At 33.1% G+C, this 17745-nt stretch overlaps 1 protein-coding gene across 4 annotated transcripts in view; it reads right to left on the minus strand.

Moving 5' to 3' along the window:
* The window catches only part of LOC125071506, a 142147-nt gene that overhangs the window by 25287 nt on the left and 99115 nt on the right, over positions 1–17745 (minus strand). For all 4 annotated transcript variants that reach the window (XM_047681789.1, XM_047681787.1, XM_047681788.1 and 1 more), the window contains 2 exons: positions 15324–15524; positions 10732–10871 (listed from right to left, as the gene is read on the minus strand). In XM_047681789.1, coding sequence (XP_047537745.1) covers positions 10732–10871; positions 15324–15524 — 341 coding nt within the window. The remainder of the gene's footprint in view (positions 1–10731; positions 10872–15323; positions 15525–17745) is intronic.

Raw genomic sequence — 17745 nt, forward strand, 5'->3', positions numbered from 1 at the left:
TTTAGAAACAAACGAATATTAAATCTTTATAATATTAGCGTAGATAATAAACCTTTAGTAGTATTTGTAATGAAATTTATTTGTGACGTATTATACGGCAGGACAAAAGAATCTATCACAATGTATAAAGGTCCTGCGAATGAAAGTATGGTTCCGTAGATGAAAATATTATAATGTGACGTAGTAAATAAAAAAAATACATTTTATTCCAATTATAGTTGTAATGCTTAAAGCTTAAATCAAAATAAGCATCAAATTTCACTGAAGATACACAAACAGTACACAAAAAATGTCATAAGTCGCTGTAAGTACATCGCTTGGACACTGTTCAAACGAATATGGTTTATTATTAGGATTACCTTTCATGGGCAACCATCTCAGGCCCTGGTTACGGACCATGTAATACTTTATGGTGGATCAGCAAGAAACATGTACGGGAATGTCTGTTTTATGATATTATTAACATTTTTGTATTTAATTCATTTCCTTGTTGGTAAATATTGCGGACATACGTTTTAATGTATCCTTTATTAGTATTAGAACCGTTTCATGTGTGACGAGAAGTTGATTGTCGACGATAGACTATTGTATATGTAAATAAATATTTTTTTACAATTCTTAGTTTGTAGAATAAGCCATGAATTAATAAAGCAAATTATGATTAGTCCACGTTGAAAATCTAAACGCTCTACGTATTAGAATTTCGGGCATTTCCTAAATACAAATTATAATGAATTTTGGAAAACTTAAGTGTTGTTGCCTATTTTATTTAAGTGACAACACCAATGAATTGTAAGAATATATTTGAAACTTGATCGTTAAATGTGATCGATATATATTGTCTATAATAGTATAACATTTTAATAAAACAATTATTAAGTTTGCGTATCAACATTGTAAGTTATCAACATAGAATATGTTTCTCGCACAAAACTTCAATGCAAAATCTATTTCACTGTTAATAAAACTGATATAATTTTAAAACGATTTTGTAAATTGTGTGTATAAATCATTACAGACTGATAAGGAATTTATTGATCTTAGCTAATCCATGACCTGGCTATCTCGAATAAACAGTTGAGTAAACACTAGTTGCAGCGGTCATTTGATTGTTTGATAAATAATTTAAGCGACTTAATAATGGCATTTATTACGTTTTGCTTTTTTAATATAAAACGAGCCTCACATAAGTATGTGTGTAAAGTGTGACATCATAGCTTGGTAATAAGTAACGTTAATATTACGTCCTCTGAGATAAGGGCTTGGAACCGACGGCCAACATAAGCACCGCGCTTATTGGCCAAATCAAGTGGTGCGCGCATTCCGTACTTCCTGTTACACACTTCCGTCCCTTTTCACTAAATCACTTCCGCATATAGCGAAAAAGCGAGAGAAAAGATTATTACAGATTAATAACAAAATTAAGATATGCAATACAAGGTGTAAAAAATACTTTCTCGAATTCAACATGCCTTACATGTATTTATCACATCGAAAAGATACATAACAAAAAAATTATATACGTAAATCGTAAATGTCAAGTCGTATCCGAACAAACGTATCGGAAACCGAATATCATCTACGTCACATCCTGTATAATTAGCACTATGGTATTTATCTACGACTTCCAATGCTTGGGCGGTTCGTACGTTCACAGCGAACAGGGAAAGTACTAACACGGTAATTATTATCACTCCCCTAATGACAGATAGAAAGTTATATCGGAAACGTATTATCAGTTCAAGTGGCAATTGGACCCTGCCTCTGTTCCTGCTTGTGTGGAGTACTTGATGTGGTATCAACATGTGTCACGTGAATGACATTAATGGTACTTACCATCTAAAATACTTAGCTATTCCAATGCCTCAAAATATTGAGGAAATTACTTGAAAATAAATTATAAGTTCTAAATAATTTTATTATGTGGTCATGCATGCAAATGATCTTTGGTGTTATATTCTGCACGCCCTTAATAAAACTACGGCACACAAATTTAAAAAAAAAATGTCGTTGATTTTATGTTTTCATTCGAATGCGATAGATGAACGTATAGCACCAACCAGACCAACCAGCTTGCGCTAAGTCTTATCACCGTGAAATAATTAATTATACAAGCAATAAACACTCAACGGTTTTCGTATATAGGTTTTTTTTTTAAATGCAAACTATTTTTTATACCTTATACCACATTACATAAGTCAATATTAAAATATACTTTATTTAAATAGGTTATTACAGCACTTTGAATAGTAATTTTACAGAACTATATCAATTAAAGTTACCAAAGTTTCGGAATGTAAATTCTACCGAGAAGAGCCGGCAAGTAACTCAAGAAAATATACCGCAAAAAATTATATATAACTTTTGTTTGAAATTATTATAACGCTACCTTTTAAGGTTTTTAAGTAATTATATACATATGTATACTCGACTATAAATATTGAATACCTATCTATAAAGATTAATTATTCAGTGTTTATTTTTTAATTCAATAAGTACTATGCACTTACATCGCAGCTAATAATGTAGACGCGCCGCCGCCGGGGGCGTTGTCGGCAATTTACTTTTTATCTATTTACGATATGTTTCTCCACATTTTATTACTAAATTATATTAGCTAAATTATTTACTACATGTTATACCAGAAGTGTCTATCAACAAAGTTGTCAAGGGGAGGGATTACTGAGCCAGTGAACTGAGGCCTAACCTGCTCTAGGTTTCAGTTTAGTCCGTCTTAAGGGATGCCTGCCTGCCTCTCGTATAGCCGGCCAACGACTTAGATCGTCGCCGTAAGTAATTGCAAATGGATAGTTTTTAGTAAATTCTTCGAAACTACATATATTAATTCAAACTTTATTAAGCGTGATACAGAACTAATGACGTAAGGGTTATTAAAATACAATATCGTTTTTACTTCTTGTGTAAAGTGGATATTGCTTTATATAAATAACCCTTATTTGTAGCGATGTATTGTACAACAATTTTTTTATATAAAATTATACAAACTTTATACGGAAATAACATGTTTATATATGTATTATATTTGATGACTGGGTGGTACCTACCCAGGCGGGCTTGTACAAAGCCTATCACCTCTATTCCAACAATAACAGGAAAAAAGCCAATTAACAACATTTGACAGCAAATTGACGCGATATCATTGGTATAGACATATTAGCACGAATTTTATACATTACTAGCTGAACTTGCGACTGTCCCGGCGAGAAATTTATAAAACTTAACCCATAGCAGACAAACCGTAATTTCTAAATGATCAATGTTCTGTGGCGATTTGTCTAATTTAAACGAAAGTGCCATTTAGAAAGGTAAGCGTTATTTCATTTGTACTTTCATACCTGCGGGTTCGCTTTATTTAGGAAATCAAATTCCGTATTCGTTTGTAATAAACGTGCAATTTCTGAAATCGTTGGAGAATCGACTTGAGGCGAGATGACCAGAAATAAATTAGAATTATAGCGTTTGTTGTTAATAAAATTCAATCTAATGTAAAAAAAAAGATAAATAAAAGATTAATTAAGTGTATTAATCAATATACCTTTAGTCCAACCACAAAAGGAGTAAAGCAAATAAAACAACTTTGATAATTGTATTGCCGCGATATTATTGTCGAGATTATAAATAATATGCTGCTTGGTGGTAGGGCTTTGTGCAAGCCCGTCTGGGTAGGTACCACCCACTCATCAGATATTCTACCGCCAAATAACAGTACACTGTATTGTTGTGTTCCGGTTAGAAGGGTGAGTGAGCCAGTGTAATCACAGGCACAAGGGACGTAACATCTTAGTTCCCGAGGTTGGTGGTGCATAGGTGATGTAAGGAATGGTTAATATTTCTTACAGCGCCTTTGTCTATGGGCGGTGGTGACCACTTACCATCAGGTGGCCCATATGCTCGTCCGACAACCAATGACATAAAAAAAAAATCTTCGAGATTCATTACAGATTAAAAATTACGTCGAAAAATAAATAAAAATATCGAAATCTTGTGAGTAAAATTAAAGTGGATAAGTAGTGAAGTGGAATGGTGTCGTTTAATATCTAAAGATATATTAATCGAATATAATATTTTCGGAAAAGAGCAATTACTGATTACCTTTCCGCTCGCTTGAATCAACATTCCAAACCGGTGGTAACATTAAATGTAATCTTGTAACATGACAATTCAAAGGGCTTTATATTACATGAATAAAATATACTTTGATTTTTTTATAGAATTAGTTTTCTGATAAGACGTCAAGATATAACTGGTAATTAAAAACAGTTTACCGATTTTAGTAGGTGTATATCCCGTCTCAGTATCTATCACGACGTCGTAGGCGTTTGTTAGAAAGCAGGAAATGGTACTTTCAAAAATACAATATTAATTACATATTAATTTGCTATCGGAATCGTCACACATTTTTCCGTGTGAATGAACGTTTGTAAATTCGATACAATAAATAATACATAAACATAAAAGCGCCACCAACCTTGGGAGTTAAGATGTTATGTCAATCGTTCTGTAGTTACACTGACTCACTCACACTTTAAACCGGAACACAACACTTGTAGTAAAAAAGTAGTTTGGCTCAATAATATCAGGAATAAATAGTGCCTAAAAAAAGTTATTGAATATTTTTGTCCAGATATTGCATTGTAAGATTGTTTATAATACATGCCTCAATACACTCTGCGCCTGAACAATTTCCAGTCGAATCAGTCTAGTTGGTGGTAGGGCTTTGTGCAAGCCCGTCTGGGTAGGTACTACCCACTCATCAGATATTCTACCGCCAAACAGCATACTCTCAGTATTGTTGTGCACAAGCGACATAACATCTTAGTTCTCAAGGTTAGAGACGTATTGGTGATGTAAGGAATGGTTAATATTTCTTACAGCGCTATTCTCTATGAGCGGTGATAACCGCTCACCATCAGGTGGCCCTTCTGCTCGTCCGGCTACTTATATAATAAAAAAAAAGATTCGGGACTGCGCTCTGATCTGGTGATAAGAATGAAAGAACACGGAGTGCTCTTGTGGAGTTGGAGACTACACTTGGAGAGCACGCTGTCATGCGTTTTGAGACATCATACTTTGATTCCGATATATGTATTTATCCAATCAGATTATCTTTACGTTATGGCACAGATTATCTACGTTCGAAGTATTTCTGCGAAAGGCAATAATGATTTAGCGTAATAAATCCGTAATACACAGCCTAGGGTTTCGTAATGCGTACGTTGGCTAAGTGCAGCGACATTTAGACTGGGGAACACGTTTGTTTAATAATATTGTGAAACAATTAAACATTCGATATAACTAATGATCATTGGTTTTGGAAACACGCTAATCACTTTTATAATTATGCCTTAATACTACTAATTGTATTCAAATTAATTATTTAGGAAGTATAATAAAAATTATGAAATAAATAAATATTGGACAACATCACATACTCTGATCCCAATGTAAGCTAAAATCCGAAGTAACGACGGTACCACAACCAGTCAGACCCAAGACAACAGAAAAGTAATGAAATTTTTCTACATCGACTCGGCCGGGAACCGAACCCGGAGTGATGTGACCCAATGGATGGAATACGTGTCCTTAATAAATTTCGTATTCAAAACTAAAAAAAAATGTTTAATTTGTTTTTAAATTGTCTAATACAAAAGGAACTTTAGGATCGGAATGATTTATTTTATTAATTAGTTTAAAATCTAATCGTTTAATATCTTGCCATCTCATTCGCACACAATTCCCATATATACCGGAATCTTAACAATTGCAGGCGTAATCAGTTTTATTTTATACTTGAAACGAATATATTACTGTAATTAATTAATTTTATTTGCTTGATTGAAAGATATTATTCTATTTGCATTTGTATCGACAAAACAACAAAATCCTTCAGACATTACAACTGATAAACTAGATAAATGATAATAAATTAATAGATAGCATATTTGATAATCTTTATGTAGATTCTTTGTATCTATAAGTTTGCATAAAATAACAGGGTTTTAACGCTACTTTTCACGGTATATGTAATGGATGCTCGTAAACTTGATGCTATGTCTGTAGGCGTTGATTACATTGCAAAATGTGTTCATATAAGGGTACTAATACGGTGTAGCTATCATGAATGCAGAATGTTCAAGTGACCCAGCTAGTCATTGCGATGCCAGTTTTGGGAATTAAGATGTTATCCTGTGTGCCTGTAATCAAAACTCACTCACACAACTTAACAATAGAAATAAATATAAAGAAATAACCTGGCGACATCATCAAAGTAAATCTATATAATTAAATAGGTGACCATATGAGTGCACTACACATCGGACTTTATGAGACTATTTTAATCCACTTGGATGCAGTTTTATATGAAAAATCAAGCAAATTAAAAGCCAGTATTTTTATATAATAACGATAAAAGATAATAAAATCAGGATTTTAATCCATTAAGAACTAATACTGAGATCTTATATCGATTGTATGGTCACCCTATTCGACCTAGTTGCGGTCGACAGATGAGCCCGGGGTGACCAGCCGTGTCTCGAGCAAGGGAATTGCGGTTTTCTATGAGAAAATAAGTGTAATATAGTTGGATGAGATAGAGACAGAGGTCAAAGGCCCCTTGTGAAATGGACGGTGACCACATTAATTTGTGTTCTAATCTCTACTAATATACGTTGCATACGTGTCTAATAATAGACAGGATCGACATATATCCACAAAATTATCATAATCGAGATATGAAATCCATGAAATTCAAAATCCATGACAGTTCATATATGGTCGATGTTTGACGTATACGGGTGATTTTTTAGATATTTTATAATCACAACGTTTATGTTATATTTTATATGAAAAGTTAATGATAGACCGTATTTATTTAGTTCTATACATATATTTCCCGAGCGAAGCCGAGTTTTCATATAGTCGTTAGTAATTGTGTCAAAATCGTTAGGACTTTTCTATAAAGATCCATAATTACAATTATTTAGCAAAGAATCTCTCTTTTTCCCACATATAGAATGATGAATTGTTAGCATGTAACCTATATCTATAATTAGCGATTGTACCGAACGCCAACACTGATCAACTGCATAATGAACACGTCTTGATCTCGCATTATTTTTAATTACATAATGCATTAAGTAACAACATATTGCATATGACACAATGCCTTTGTCGAATTATTTGTAAAATGTACATTTTATTTTATTATTGTTAAATAATATGAGAGTTAATCGGTACACTTGAACATATAAATCTACACACACAAATACATCTAGTAGTGCTTCGCGACTTCGTACGAGTAAAATTCATACAAAGTTATTTTCCTTCTTAAAGTTGAAATATCCAAAAATCATATGTTAATCTAAATTCAAGTCAATCAAACATATATATATAGTTTCGGACACCTCGGGATGAGTGGTATTTTTGTTTTATATATATATATATCTTTTATATATCCCCATTATATTAGATTATATATATTTTGTCCTGTCTATGTTGTGTTTTTAAAAGTCCAGTTCCTCGTAGTTAATATTAAATCTTTCAATCAAGTCAAGGATAAGCAAGCAATGCATAATTATTGACCGGAGGATCAAACCACCAACCAGATCGACCACAGAGTATAAACCACAAGAATACAAATTACTTTTACACAGATAATTAAGATGCATATTGTTAATTTGATATCAGGACTATTTAAGATTAAACTATTTTTTTTTTTTGTTTAGGATATAAACAGTTCTTTATCATTTATATGCATTGGTGTCGGTTTGTTTAGCTCTTGCAATAGTTTTAGTATGATAGTTGATAAAAGTAGTCAATCTATAAATATAAAAGCGAAATATCACTCACTGACGAAATCTCAGAAACGATAACACCTACAAACTTGAAATTTAGCTTACTTATAGTTATAGGGCGCAGACACATGCTAAGAACGGGTTTTACTAAACTCTACTCCTAAGGGACTAAAACGGGGCTTGGAAGTTTGTGTTTTATAAATTTCGCGCGGGTAAAGCCGCAGGTTCGGCTTGTTTATTATATATATATAATATGCATATTAGCTTCTGTCTTCAATATTACAGAATAAACAAAAAGTCATATTACATATGAAAGTTGAAGTATTATTGCGTTTAGGGTTGTCAACTGGTTTGGTTGTTCCGAAATTTGTTTTATGGTTTAACGTTACGTTTGCATTTAAAACAAGTTTAAGCGCGTTTTTAATACGTCTTCAAGGTAGCGAGCTAAAGTTGCTTACCCGGGGAGCACTGAATGTTCATGTGCTTGATTTGTGTTTATAATTAATCTTGTTCTTTGAGGTAAACGATTAGGCTGATGTACTGAGACATATTTGTCGCATTTAATTGAGCTGCGAACCTTGCCCCCATTGGTGCAGTAAAAAATATTAACCATCCGTACAGAGTTACTGCGCCACCAACCTTGGTAACTAATATGTTTCGCTCACCTTTCAAACCGTAACACAAAAATATTAAGTATTGCTGTTTGGCGGTAGAATGTGATGAGTGGGTGGTACCTACACAAAAAGTTCCACCACTAAGTACACAAATTTAAAATCAACGACTTAACCTTGTCAGATACAAGGTTGAACGGTTTTTAAAATGGCAACCCTAGGCGCCTTTAAGCGACTCGCATCACGCGTTTGAATCGTTTTATTCAATTACAACTTTCACTCGATTCAAACCGACGTTATATAAAGATTTGTTAAAAGCGACAACGGTTTATTTGTTAAGATTAATTTGGCAACGTTTAATTTGTCGGATTAACAGCCGTAATTACTGAATCTCTAGTTCATCTCGTTTATTGTTTAATATGACTAGTCCTAATTTACATCTTCACTTTGATATTTATGTTTTGTATGGGAATAGAAAGTTTGTTTTTAATGAATAGTGGGTAAGTGGATTAACTAATATCCCAAGTAATGGTAAGTGGTTATCAGCAAATGCTTTAGAAATGTTGACCATCATTTACTTCACAATTATGCCACCAACCATAGAAACTAAAATATTATATCGCTTGTGTATGAAATTACAGAGTCCTTTCAAACCAGAACACAACAATATTAAGTATTGTTGTTAAATGGTACAATAATTGATTATCGGGTCGTACATATGTACGTAGACGAAATCCTAACACCAAGACAGGTACATAAATTTTTAAATTAATTGAAGAGCAACCAACAGACAGACAAACAGAGAGACAGTTACTTTCGTATTTGGAATGTTAGTGGATAATAATATGAACTGCATATGAGTGTAGTTATAGCTAATAACCAGTACAATAAACGGATAATTTAATATTAAACTTTCCACGAAACACCATACGCCTTAGATAAGGAGTGGAGCAACAGCTGGCTGCACATGCGCCGTGCTTGTAACCCGATCAGTCGTGGTGCGGCCACCGAGCGCGACGGACGTAACCGACACCTACCAACTCGCTCGTGACGAAGGAAAGTTGATTTCCTTTAGGGACATTTGAGTTACGCTCACAATTACGTTAGCTGTTTCTTGAGAATCTTAAACAATTACAGCATTCAAATAAAAAATAATACGATATAAACGTCATGTAAACAGCTTGCTCAAGTTCAACTGTTTAATTAATAAATATTATTGCATTTAAGTTAATTGAGTTTCTTTTAATATTGTATACATTTTTTTTATTTTTTAATCTTCTTGGCTATTAGTTACGGTCTCGGCACAATTTTTATGTACTTTTATAAATCAACCATGACTATAATTCAATTCCACATTCAAATTTATTCGAACATTCCTAATTCAAAAAAAAAAGTATGCTAAAAATTAAAATGCTAATTTTATTTAATAATAAAATACATAAAATTACAATTTTATTCATATGTAAATTTACATTTTTTAGGGCAGATGTGCCTTTGGGCCTTTGGATAGCGAGTTATATTTGCCCATAGACCCAAAGTCTAACTGTCGTAACAAAAATAATAAGCCGTTAATTCATGAGATCTAAGATCCCTTGTGTGTAGGCAGTCTACTTACCGGAACACAAGAACTCAAAGTATTGACGTCTCGCATTGCGCAAGACAGACAATAAAGTCATACACAAAGGCGTTTAAATTAGTTTACGAGTATTACAAATGTTCGTAAAGGTTTACAAAAAACGTATCAAATTACAAGGCATGGTTGATCGCTAATGGGATAATGCAATGCCTACGTAATAACAGGGCGAGTGTTGCATAAAATGATTGATTTACTATAAACTATCTGCGAGCTTGGCGTAGTTCACGTGTAATTAAGGACGTTTCGATTAAATTGGCTATATTGGTGCAAGACTGTTTGGAATATTGAGTAACTCGAAATTATTTAGATTCATCTCTAAAAATATATATTTAATCTTAGTTAAAGTTGAATTTGAAAGTTATTGGTTTTATGCTATTGAAAAACCTCAGTATCAGGCCGAAATTTGGAAGTTGGTAGTGTGTCCCTTGCCTCGGAAAGCACGTAAGGCCGTTGGTGCCTGAACTCTTTTCGGTCGATTTGCCGTCCCATCAGATTATGAGAGTGAGGGAGTAAAAAGTGCACATAAACTAAAGGGTTTAGTCAAGAATAGTTCTATCTCAGCTCAATTGATAAGAGTACAGTTTACGAAGTTACTGTTAGCTCAATTGAGTTATGATTCCATATTTAAAATTTAACTTATTACTATCTATATGTATATTATAGTACGTACCGTTCTTCCAGCATCTCGTTAAATGTCTTAGATTTGCCTCTCGGCTGGTGCGTTTCGTTTTCGAAGCGTCGCACCTCCACGCACCGCTCTATGATATGCTCGACGCGCTTCCGTCGCGATGACTTCCAGTTGTCCAAGTTCTAGAAAAAAATAAATGTATGAATTAAAATGTTCTTAAACAATTGCAGATCGAATCTATTTGAAATGTATAAAAACTCATTCGTTTAATGTTCCACCGATAGATTGCTAACTGTGTCAGAACAATGACAAAGTGTGAGCCAGTGTGATTAAATACAAACCAGATTTTGCAGGTTTTAGAACAATTAAACAATATTGATATATCAAATGTCCTTGAATATCCATGCCCATGGTCCACAGTAGTTACTACTTAATATCAAATGGTCCATTTTAATCGTCAAATAAGATGATTCTACTTCACTCATACTCTTATCTTATATATTAATAGCGTAAACCGATTTTTATCTCGGTTATTATGAGACGATGGCTGCATTTAAAAAAACGATTATAGTCTCATTTTGAAGCGCTTTAGCCGTAGATGTGCTGAAAATTAAAGAGGATACTTGATGGCATTTTACTAAATTGTTTCGATTTAACAAAGAATTAATTTTAGACAGCTGAAAATAGCTACTGGCCGCTTTGAGAGCCGTACTACGGCTGAGAAACGTATACGTATAAGAAAAAAATGAAATGTAATGAAAACGTAAACATTCTAACTGAACTAACGTATTAATTGATATAAAAAAATCATTTCAACAAAAGAGGTTTCATCATTTTCGTACCAAATGTAGATGAGTGACTTGCAGTTTGCAATGAAATCAAAACATAACCTGTCACAGATTTCGAAATTCCCATGACCTACTAGGATATTTTATTCCCCAAACCAAATAACTAATAGAATTTCATCAAACAATAATTATTCATGAACTTCTGTATACAGTTAGAAATGAGCTAGAATTATCGGTATTAAAAACCCATAAGTTTAAACGACTATTAGTTTTCCTTCCTCGAGCCATCATCAGTAATAACAAGTCTGAGGTAAGGACGGCTAATATCACCACAATTGCTACCAGCGATCGATAAATGGTCTCATTATTTAGTAACGATGTTTCAATTTCCTATTCAAGGAATGTTTCATTCGAGATAACATTCAACACATGTCAGATCGCGTGCGCAGTTTTTTTTTTAAATTCTAATTGTCAGCGACAATTTAGTAAAAAGGCGCAAATTATACTGCCTAATTTTTAACGATTTTATATTTGAAACAGATTTAATACTTACTATTTGAAAATAAATATTTATTTTCTTGTTTTTTTTTTCTCAATAATAATTCTATGAAAATATGATACTTTTCTTCATACATCGTTGGTTTCTAATGATTAGAAAACTTATTCGCATTTCACTTCCTTCCTCGGTACAATCTAAAAAGATCACTATTAATCGTCTTTGAAGAGTTAACCTTAATTATGTACACAAGCAAACATGGGTTCATTTACGTTTAAATAAATTGCAACGCTAGGTGTACTGTGTGCCATTTTAACCGAGGCAAACTTGTGGTCTATACCGTACAAGGTTTTCACGGAAAGTTGGCATTTAGGTTAATCGCTTGTTTGCAAATATTTTTTTACGTTACGACTGACTTTATATTCTAGCCAAATGGGACTTCTATCGAGGTTTTAGGTATTACGATAGAGTGTGCTTACGGTCATTGTTTTGATATTTTAATTTCATTTTTGTATCTGTTGTATTCGAAGAGTTGATTCACATAAAATAGTTAAATGCACTTTTGTTACTATAGCGCGGAATCCCTTTAATCTTTCTAAATGTATCATTAAATTTCAAGTTTTATGTTTACGAGAAATTCGCTTAAACAATTTTTTTGGCGTCAATCAATATCAATAATCCGTTCAAGATTTACAAATAAAGATTTCTCATGCAAACTTTATATTTTTTTTACTTTTGTTGGCCTCCTGTTGTTGTGGACGCCGCGGTAAATAGATATTGGCGCCATAAGAAATTTTAACAACCCTTACATCGCCATTGCGCCACCAACTATGGGAATTAAGATTTTGTCCCTTGTGCCTCGGAACACAATAATACTTATTCCTGTTTGGCGATAGAATACGCGTTGAGTGAGTAGTATCTACCCAGATGGGCTTGTACAAAACACTAACACCAAGTGAAAGAACTGGATAATTATTTATGTGATGCATGGGAATTCTATATGATGATATCTGTTGGGAGAGGTTTAAGACCTGCGTTGTATGGACAACGACAATGCTAATATTGTTGTGTTCTGGTTTGAAGTGACTGTAATTACAAGCATAAGAGATAAGGCATCTTTGATCCCATGTGACCGTGTAATTAGTGCTTTAAACCTCTAGCAATACCAGTGGATATTAGCAAAGATGACCAATCACGATCATATAGGTCATTGACTCGTTTGTCTTTTAAAATAAAATATAAAAATAGCACTTTATTAATTTACTAACAAATTCATAATGACGTCATCATCACCCAAATTGGGTAACGCGTTTAACTTAGATTATCCCAAAAACATTTGCGTCATGAAAATAATATCGATTTCGAGGAATATTTTCAAACTGCGGATGTTTTCGATTCGTTCATGATTTATTGGTTGGTATTTAGTGTTAAAGCAATAATTTATGGAGCATAAATTATTGATAAATATGACTGTTGTTTGAAGAATTCGGTTCGAAATTGTTTCCGTCGACATTCATTGTACGGCAGACGATTTAAAGTCCTGATCGTATTGGCGGATGATTGGAAATATATCATTATTCTTTGCCACTATGATAAAAATATTTTAATAATTATCATTTGTAATAAAATCTCACAGGCACTCTATAATCTTATACATATAAGATAATATTCTATTTCAAATTATTAAACGATAGAAGGAGTTAGTATTCGTTGATTAAATAGATTTCATTGAACGTAGTTTGATATGTACGTTTGATGTATTTGATTAGTGAACAAGATTAACAATTGAGATTCTCACCGCTTCATGAGAAGTGTTTACATACATTTCAAAGTTGTAGTTTTACGTTTAATTGTGTAAGCAAAAATAAAGTATATGAAACAGAATAGGCTGTTAAAATAAAATCTGACCACAGTACGAAAATATATGTCGTATATGATCGTCTGTGTCTTTTCAATAATACCAAATTTTATCAAATTCTTTTCAGTGGTTTGGTCGTGAAAAAACAACAGACAGACAGATCTATTTATAATATTATTATAGATATAAAGAACACAGAAGCGCGTCGCGTTATTTAGCCATGTAAAAAAATAGCTTCTAGATTCTTCTATGGACGAGTACGCATTTACAGATGAACTGTCTCACGGCAATTATGAAATATTCAAAATATGGTAACTATTCCAGGTTCTAACGATTCAATTATCTGTCGAACATTCGAGACATTTTAACGACTGCTATAAACGAGTGCATCTCTGGAATAGCCGTCACCGGAAGCGCCGGGGCCCGTAAGCGCCGCCGCCATGGCACGCCGCGTGTTTCCGTTCGTATTGACTATTTGTTGATTCTTGATAAAAAGTGAAAACAACGCTCGCTGCACGTAATTTCATTAAAAGCGCTCATCCGGTCTTGGGCATGGGTGATTGAGCTTATTCGTTAATTCCTCGTTAATTTGGACTTTTTGCAAACATGCCTTCGTATTTCGCATGCTGCTAGGGTACTTCAGATGGACCGAAAATCTTAAACGTATTTCCGCTTAGTAATTATTTGTTTATCTGATTTAACGAACGAATAATGTTGCTTTAGAATTTCAAGGTTGAAATATTCCTTTAAGAACTTAATTTAATTGATATTTGATTGCGATTCTATAACGTCTAGCTAGTAGCTATAATATTTCTTGGTCATTCCTAATTGTGTCTCTACACACTTTAATTTTTGTCTTAGTATTGTTTTGTTTCGCTCCGTTTCCTATTTTAAATCGTAATATACCGACACCTAAATATTATATAATTACATCTTACATACTTTAAACGTTACTATTTTTTTAAACGACTTTACGTGATAACCGTGAATAGAGGTCACCGTTGTCGATGTAGTTACTAGTAAGATTAGTTATAAATAAGCAAACTAGGCAGGGCTTTGGGCAAGCCACTCGAGGTAGGTACCCATTCATCACGTATTCTGACGCCCAACAGATATACTTAGTATTATTGTATTCCGTTTTGATGGGTGAATGAGACAGTTTAACGCCAGGCACAAAGAACGTAACATCTTAGTTACCAATGTAGGTAGCACATTGGCGCCATTGTCTATGATCGGTGGTGACCTACAGGTGGCTTGTTTGCCCGTCAACCACCGATATCATAAAAAAATCCAGTCAGCTTCTAGAAATCAATCATCAATCATTTACGCTTGACTTTGTCAAACCAGGACAAACAGTCTAGAATGTCACCCCTGTATTGTTAGACACTCATTCTCACAACAAAACGAATATTTTACAGCGGCAGCGTATCCGGTGGGTCGAATCACCTAGCTGAGACGACCGTAACAACATTAAAGGTAAAGTAGGTCTCACCGACTGCCAGTCCTCCTGCCTTTCGATACGAGCAGGCTCTGTCCTCTTCGCGAGTTCCGCTCGTCTTAGCTGTTCCCTTGCCCTCGTGCCGAGGTCTGCTGGACCGACTTTAATGAACTGTAGCGGGTTCGCTGCCGGCTTCCCCGGTATTACAGCGGCTGTGTGCGGCCGCGTCGCGAGAAAGTCCGCACTGTCTGTTGTCTGGAAAGAGTGATGGGAATTATAAGTAACATGTTAACTTTATACTTAATTAAACCTTAACGTTTAAGCGTGTGTGTGTGTAAACGTTAGTTCGCTGCACACATAGAAGTATGCTAATTTTTAACGTAGTGTAGACTTTCAGAAACTGTTATTTTTATGATTTATGAACTATTGAATAGACGGATGAAACTAGTACTCCTCATTCGAGTTTTTTTTTTGTATTTTTGTAAAAAGCTGCCATGCCATTTTTTGCTAGACAAAAAGGCAACCGTTATAAAAAAAATGAAGAATCTAATCTAAGTGTAAAATTACGTTAATAATGAATTAGACATAGACCTATTTAGTTTTAGAATTAAGTACGATGTGCCGTAACTCCATTGTTACAACACCACAAAAATATATTTAATTTTTAAAACGAATTAGAATTTAAGCCGTAACTACTTTTTATTATTATATAAGAATGATTTGTTATTTATATTAATGTTATTTATTAAATAAAAAAAAAACTTTAATAAAGAAAAAATGCTATCAACTGAAAAAGTATTGTTATATTTAAAACATCCAATATGTATGTTTTGAATTTCGTCAAGTACGTTAACATTGTAACTTGGTAGTATATAACTCGTCTTATTACACATCATTAATAACGTTGAAGATCGCGTCAGTGTTCATCGCAGGCGTTGCGAAATATTAAACAACTGTACGAAGTATGACCGACATTTTTCTTCCGTGACGAATTACACGTCAATTTAAAAATAATAATTTAACACGTAATAACAGCTTTGTGTTTATACTCTCTCTGCTTTTAAATACTTTTATATGATACTTTATATATGTATGTATGTATTACTTAAGATATATACGTATACACAAATTATTATTTGGAACACACTTTCTGAACGCACCCGTAAACGTCAAACATGGCCGCCCGTAGAACTGTCGTGTCATTGAATTTCTTGGATCATCGAAATATCTCAACTATATACGAATTTTGGGAATATATGTTATCGATTAAGTAATCATTATATTTTAACGATCTATAATTGTGGATAGGTTTCGATTAGGTCTATTGTAGACCTGCACGATGGTATTAATAAGGAAACGTTTTTTTGTGTTATCTTATACCAGAAGTAAACTTATACGAGAATATTCAGCGTGTTACGAAAAAGGTTTTAGTATTTTATTATCCGATAGTTTTGCTTGTAATAAATATATAGGTAATTTTATATATTCACCATGATTATCGTATTGTCGTAGTTGTAACTCCCTCACTTGAGGTAATAATTAAGAGGGTAATAACAGCTTTATATATTTTTTTATATTCTTGTTAATATGTATTTTCTCACATCATAACAATCGAAATAAAACCAAATCACGACTACAACAAAATAAAACATTCAAAAGAATATTAAAGGTAATAAAAATGAAAAACGTACATAATTTATTGCAAAGTTGGCGTTTAACAGCTCCATATAAATACTTAAACTTTCAAATTGGTTAATTTTATTTTTGGTGATACTTATTAAGATATATTCATTTTATGATTCTTATAATAAGACATCATTATAATCGTAATATAAATAAATATGAACACCAAAGGATATTTTTGAAAGATAAGACATTTAACAATTAAGCGTGTAATAACAACTCCATATAGACATACACATATTGTTCTTCCGTCATAGTTTAGGCAAGATTTTGTTTTTGAATGAACCGAGAACCAAAACAAATTAAGAGTGTATTTATTAATAACTAGTCGTCAGCCACGGCGTCGCTCGTGTTTTTGGGGTTGTCCGTAAAGTGTTAGACGTAAAGATTAGCACATGTCCTCCCTTGAAGTTCAACCTTGCTTCATACAAAATTTCATCAAAGTTTGTTCAGTGGTTCGGCCGCGAAAGAGCAACAGACAGAGTTACTTTAGCATTTATAATATTAGTACGGATAAATTATTTTTAGCGATGTAGTATTTAAAAGACTTTTCAATAACTAAAAACATATAAAACTGCAATGGGTCACTTTTGCACATAAGACATTTTGAATGTTCTTTAAGTTCGTTCGTTTTTTTATTTATGTATTTGTATGTATATAGTGTAAAAAATGCATATACTCATTTAATAAAAATAAGTTAGATACCGACATCATTTATAGATTTTTTTGTAAAAATAAATAAGTAAAAATTTACACAACACGATATATTTTTTCAAATAATTTACAAACATAC

The sequence above is a fragment of the Vanessa atalanta genome, chromosome 19 (assembly GCF_905147765.1).
Source record: "Vanessa atalanta chromosome 19, ilVanAtal1.2, whole genome shotgun sequence".
In the NCBI taxonomy this organism is placed as follows: Eukaryota; Metazoa; Arthropoda; class Insecta; order Lepidoptera; family Nymphalidae; genus Vanessa; species Vanessa atalanta.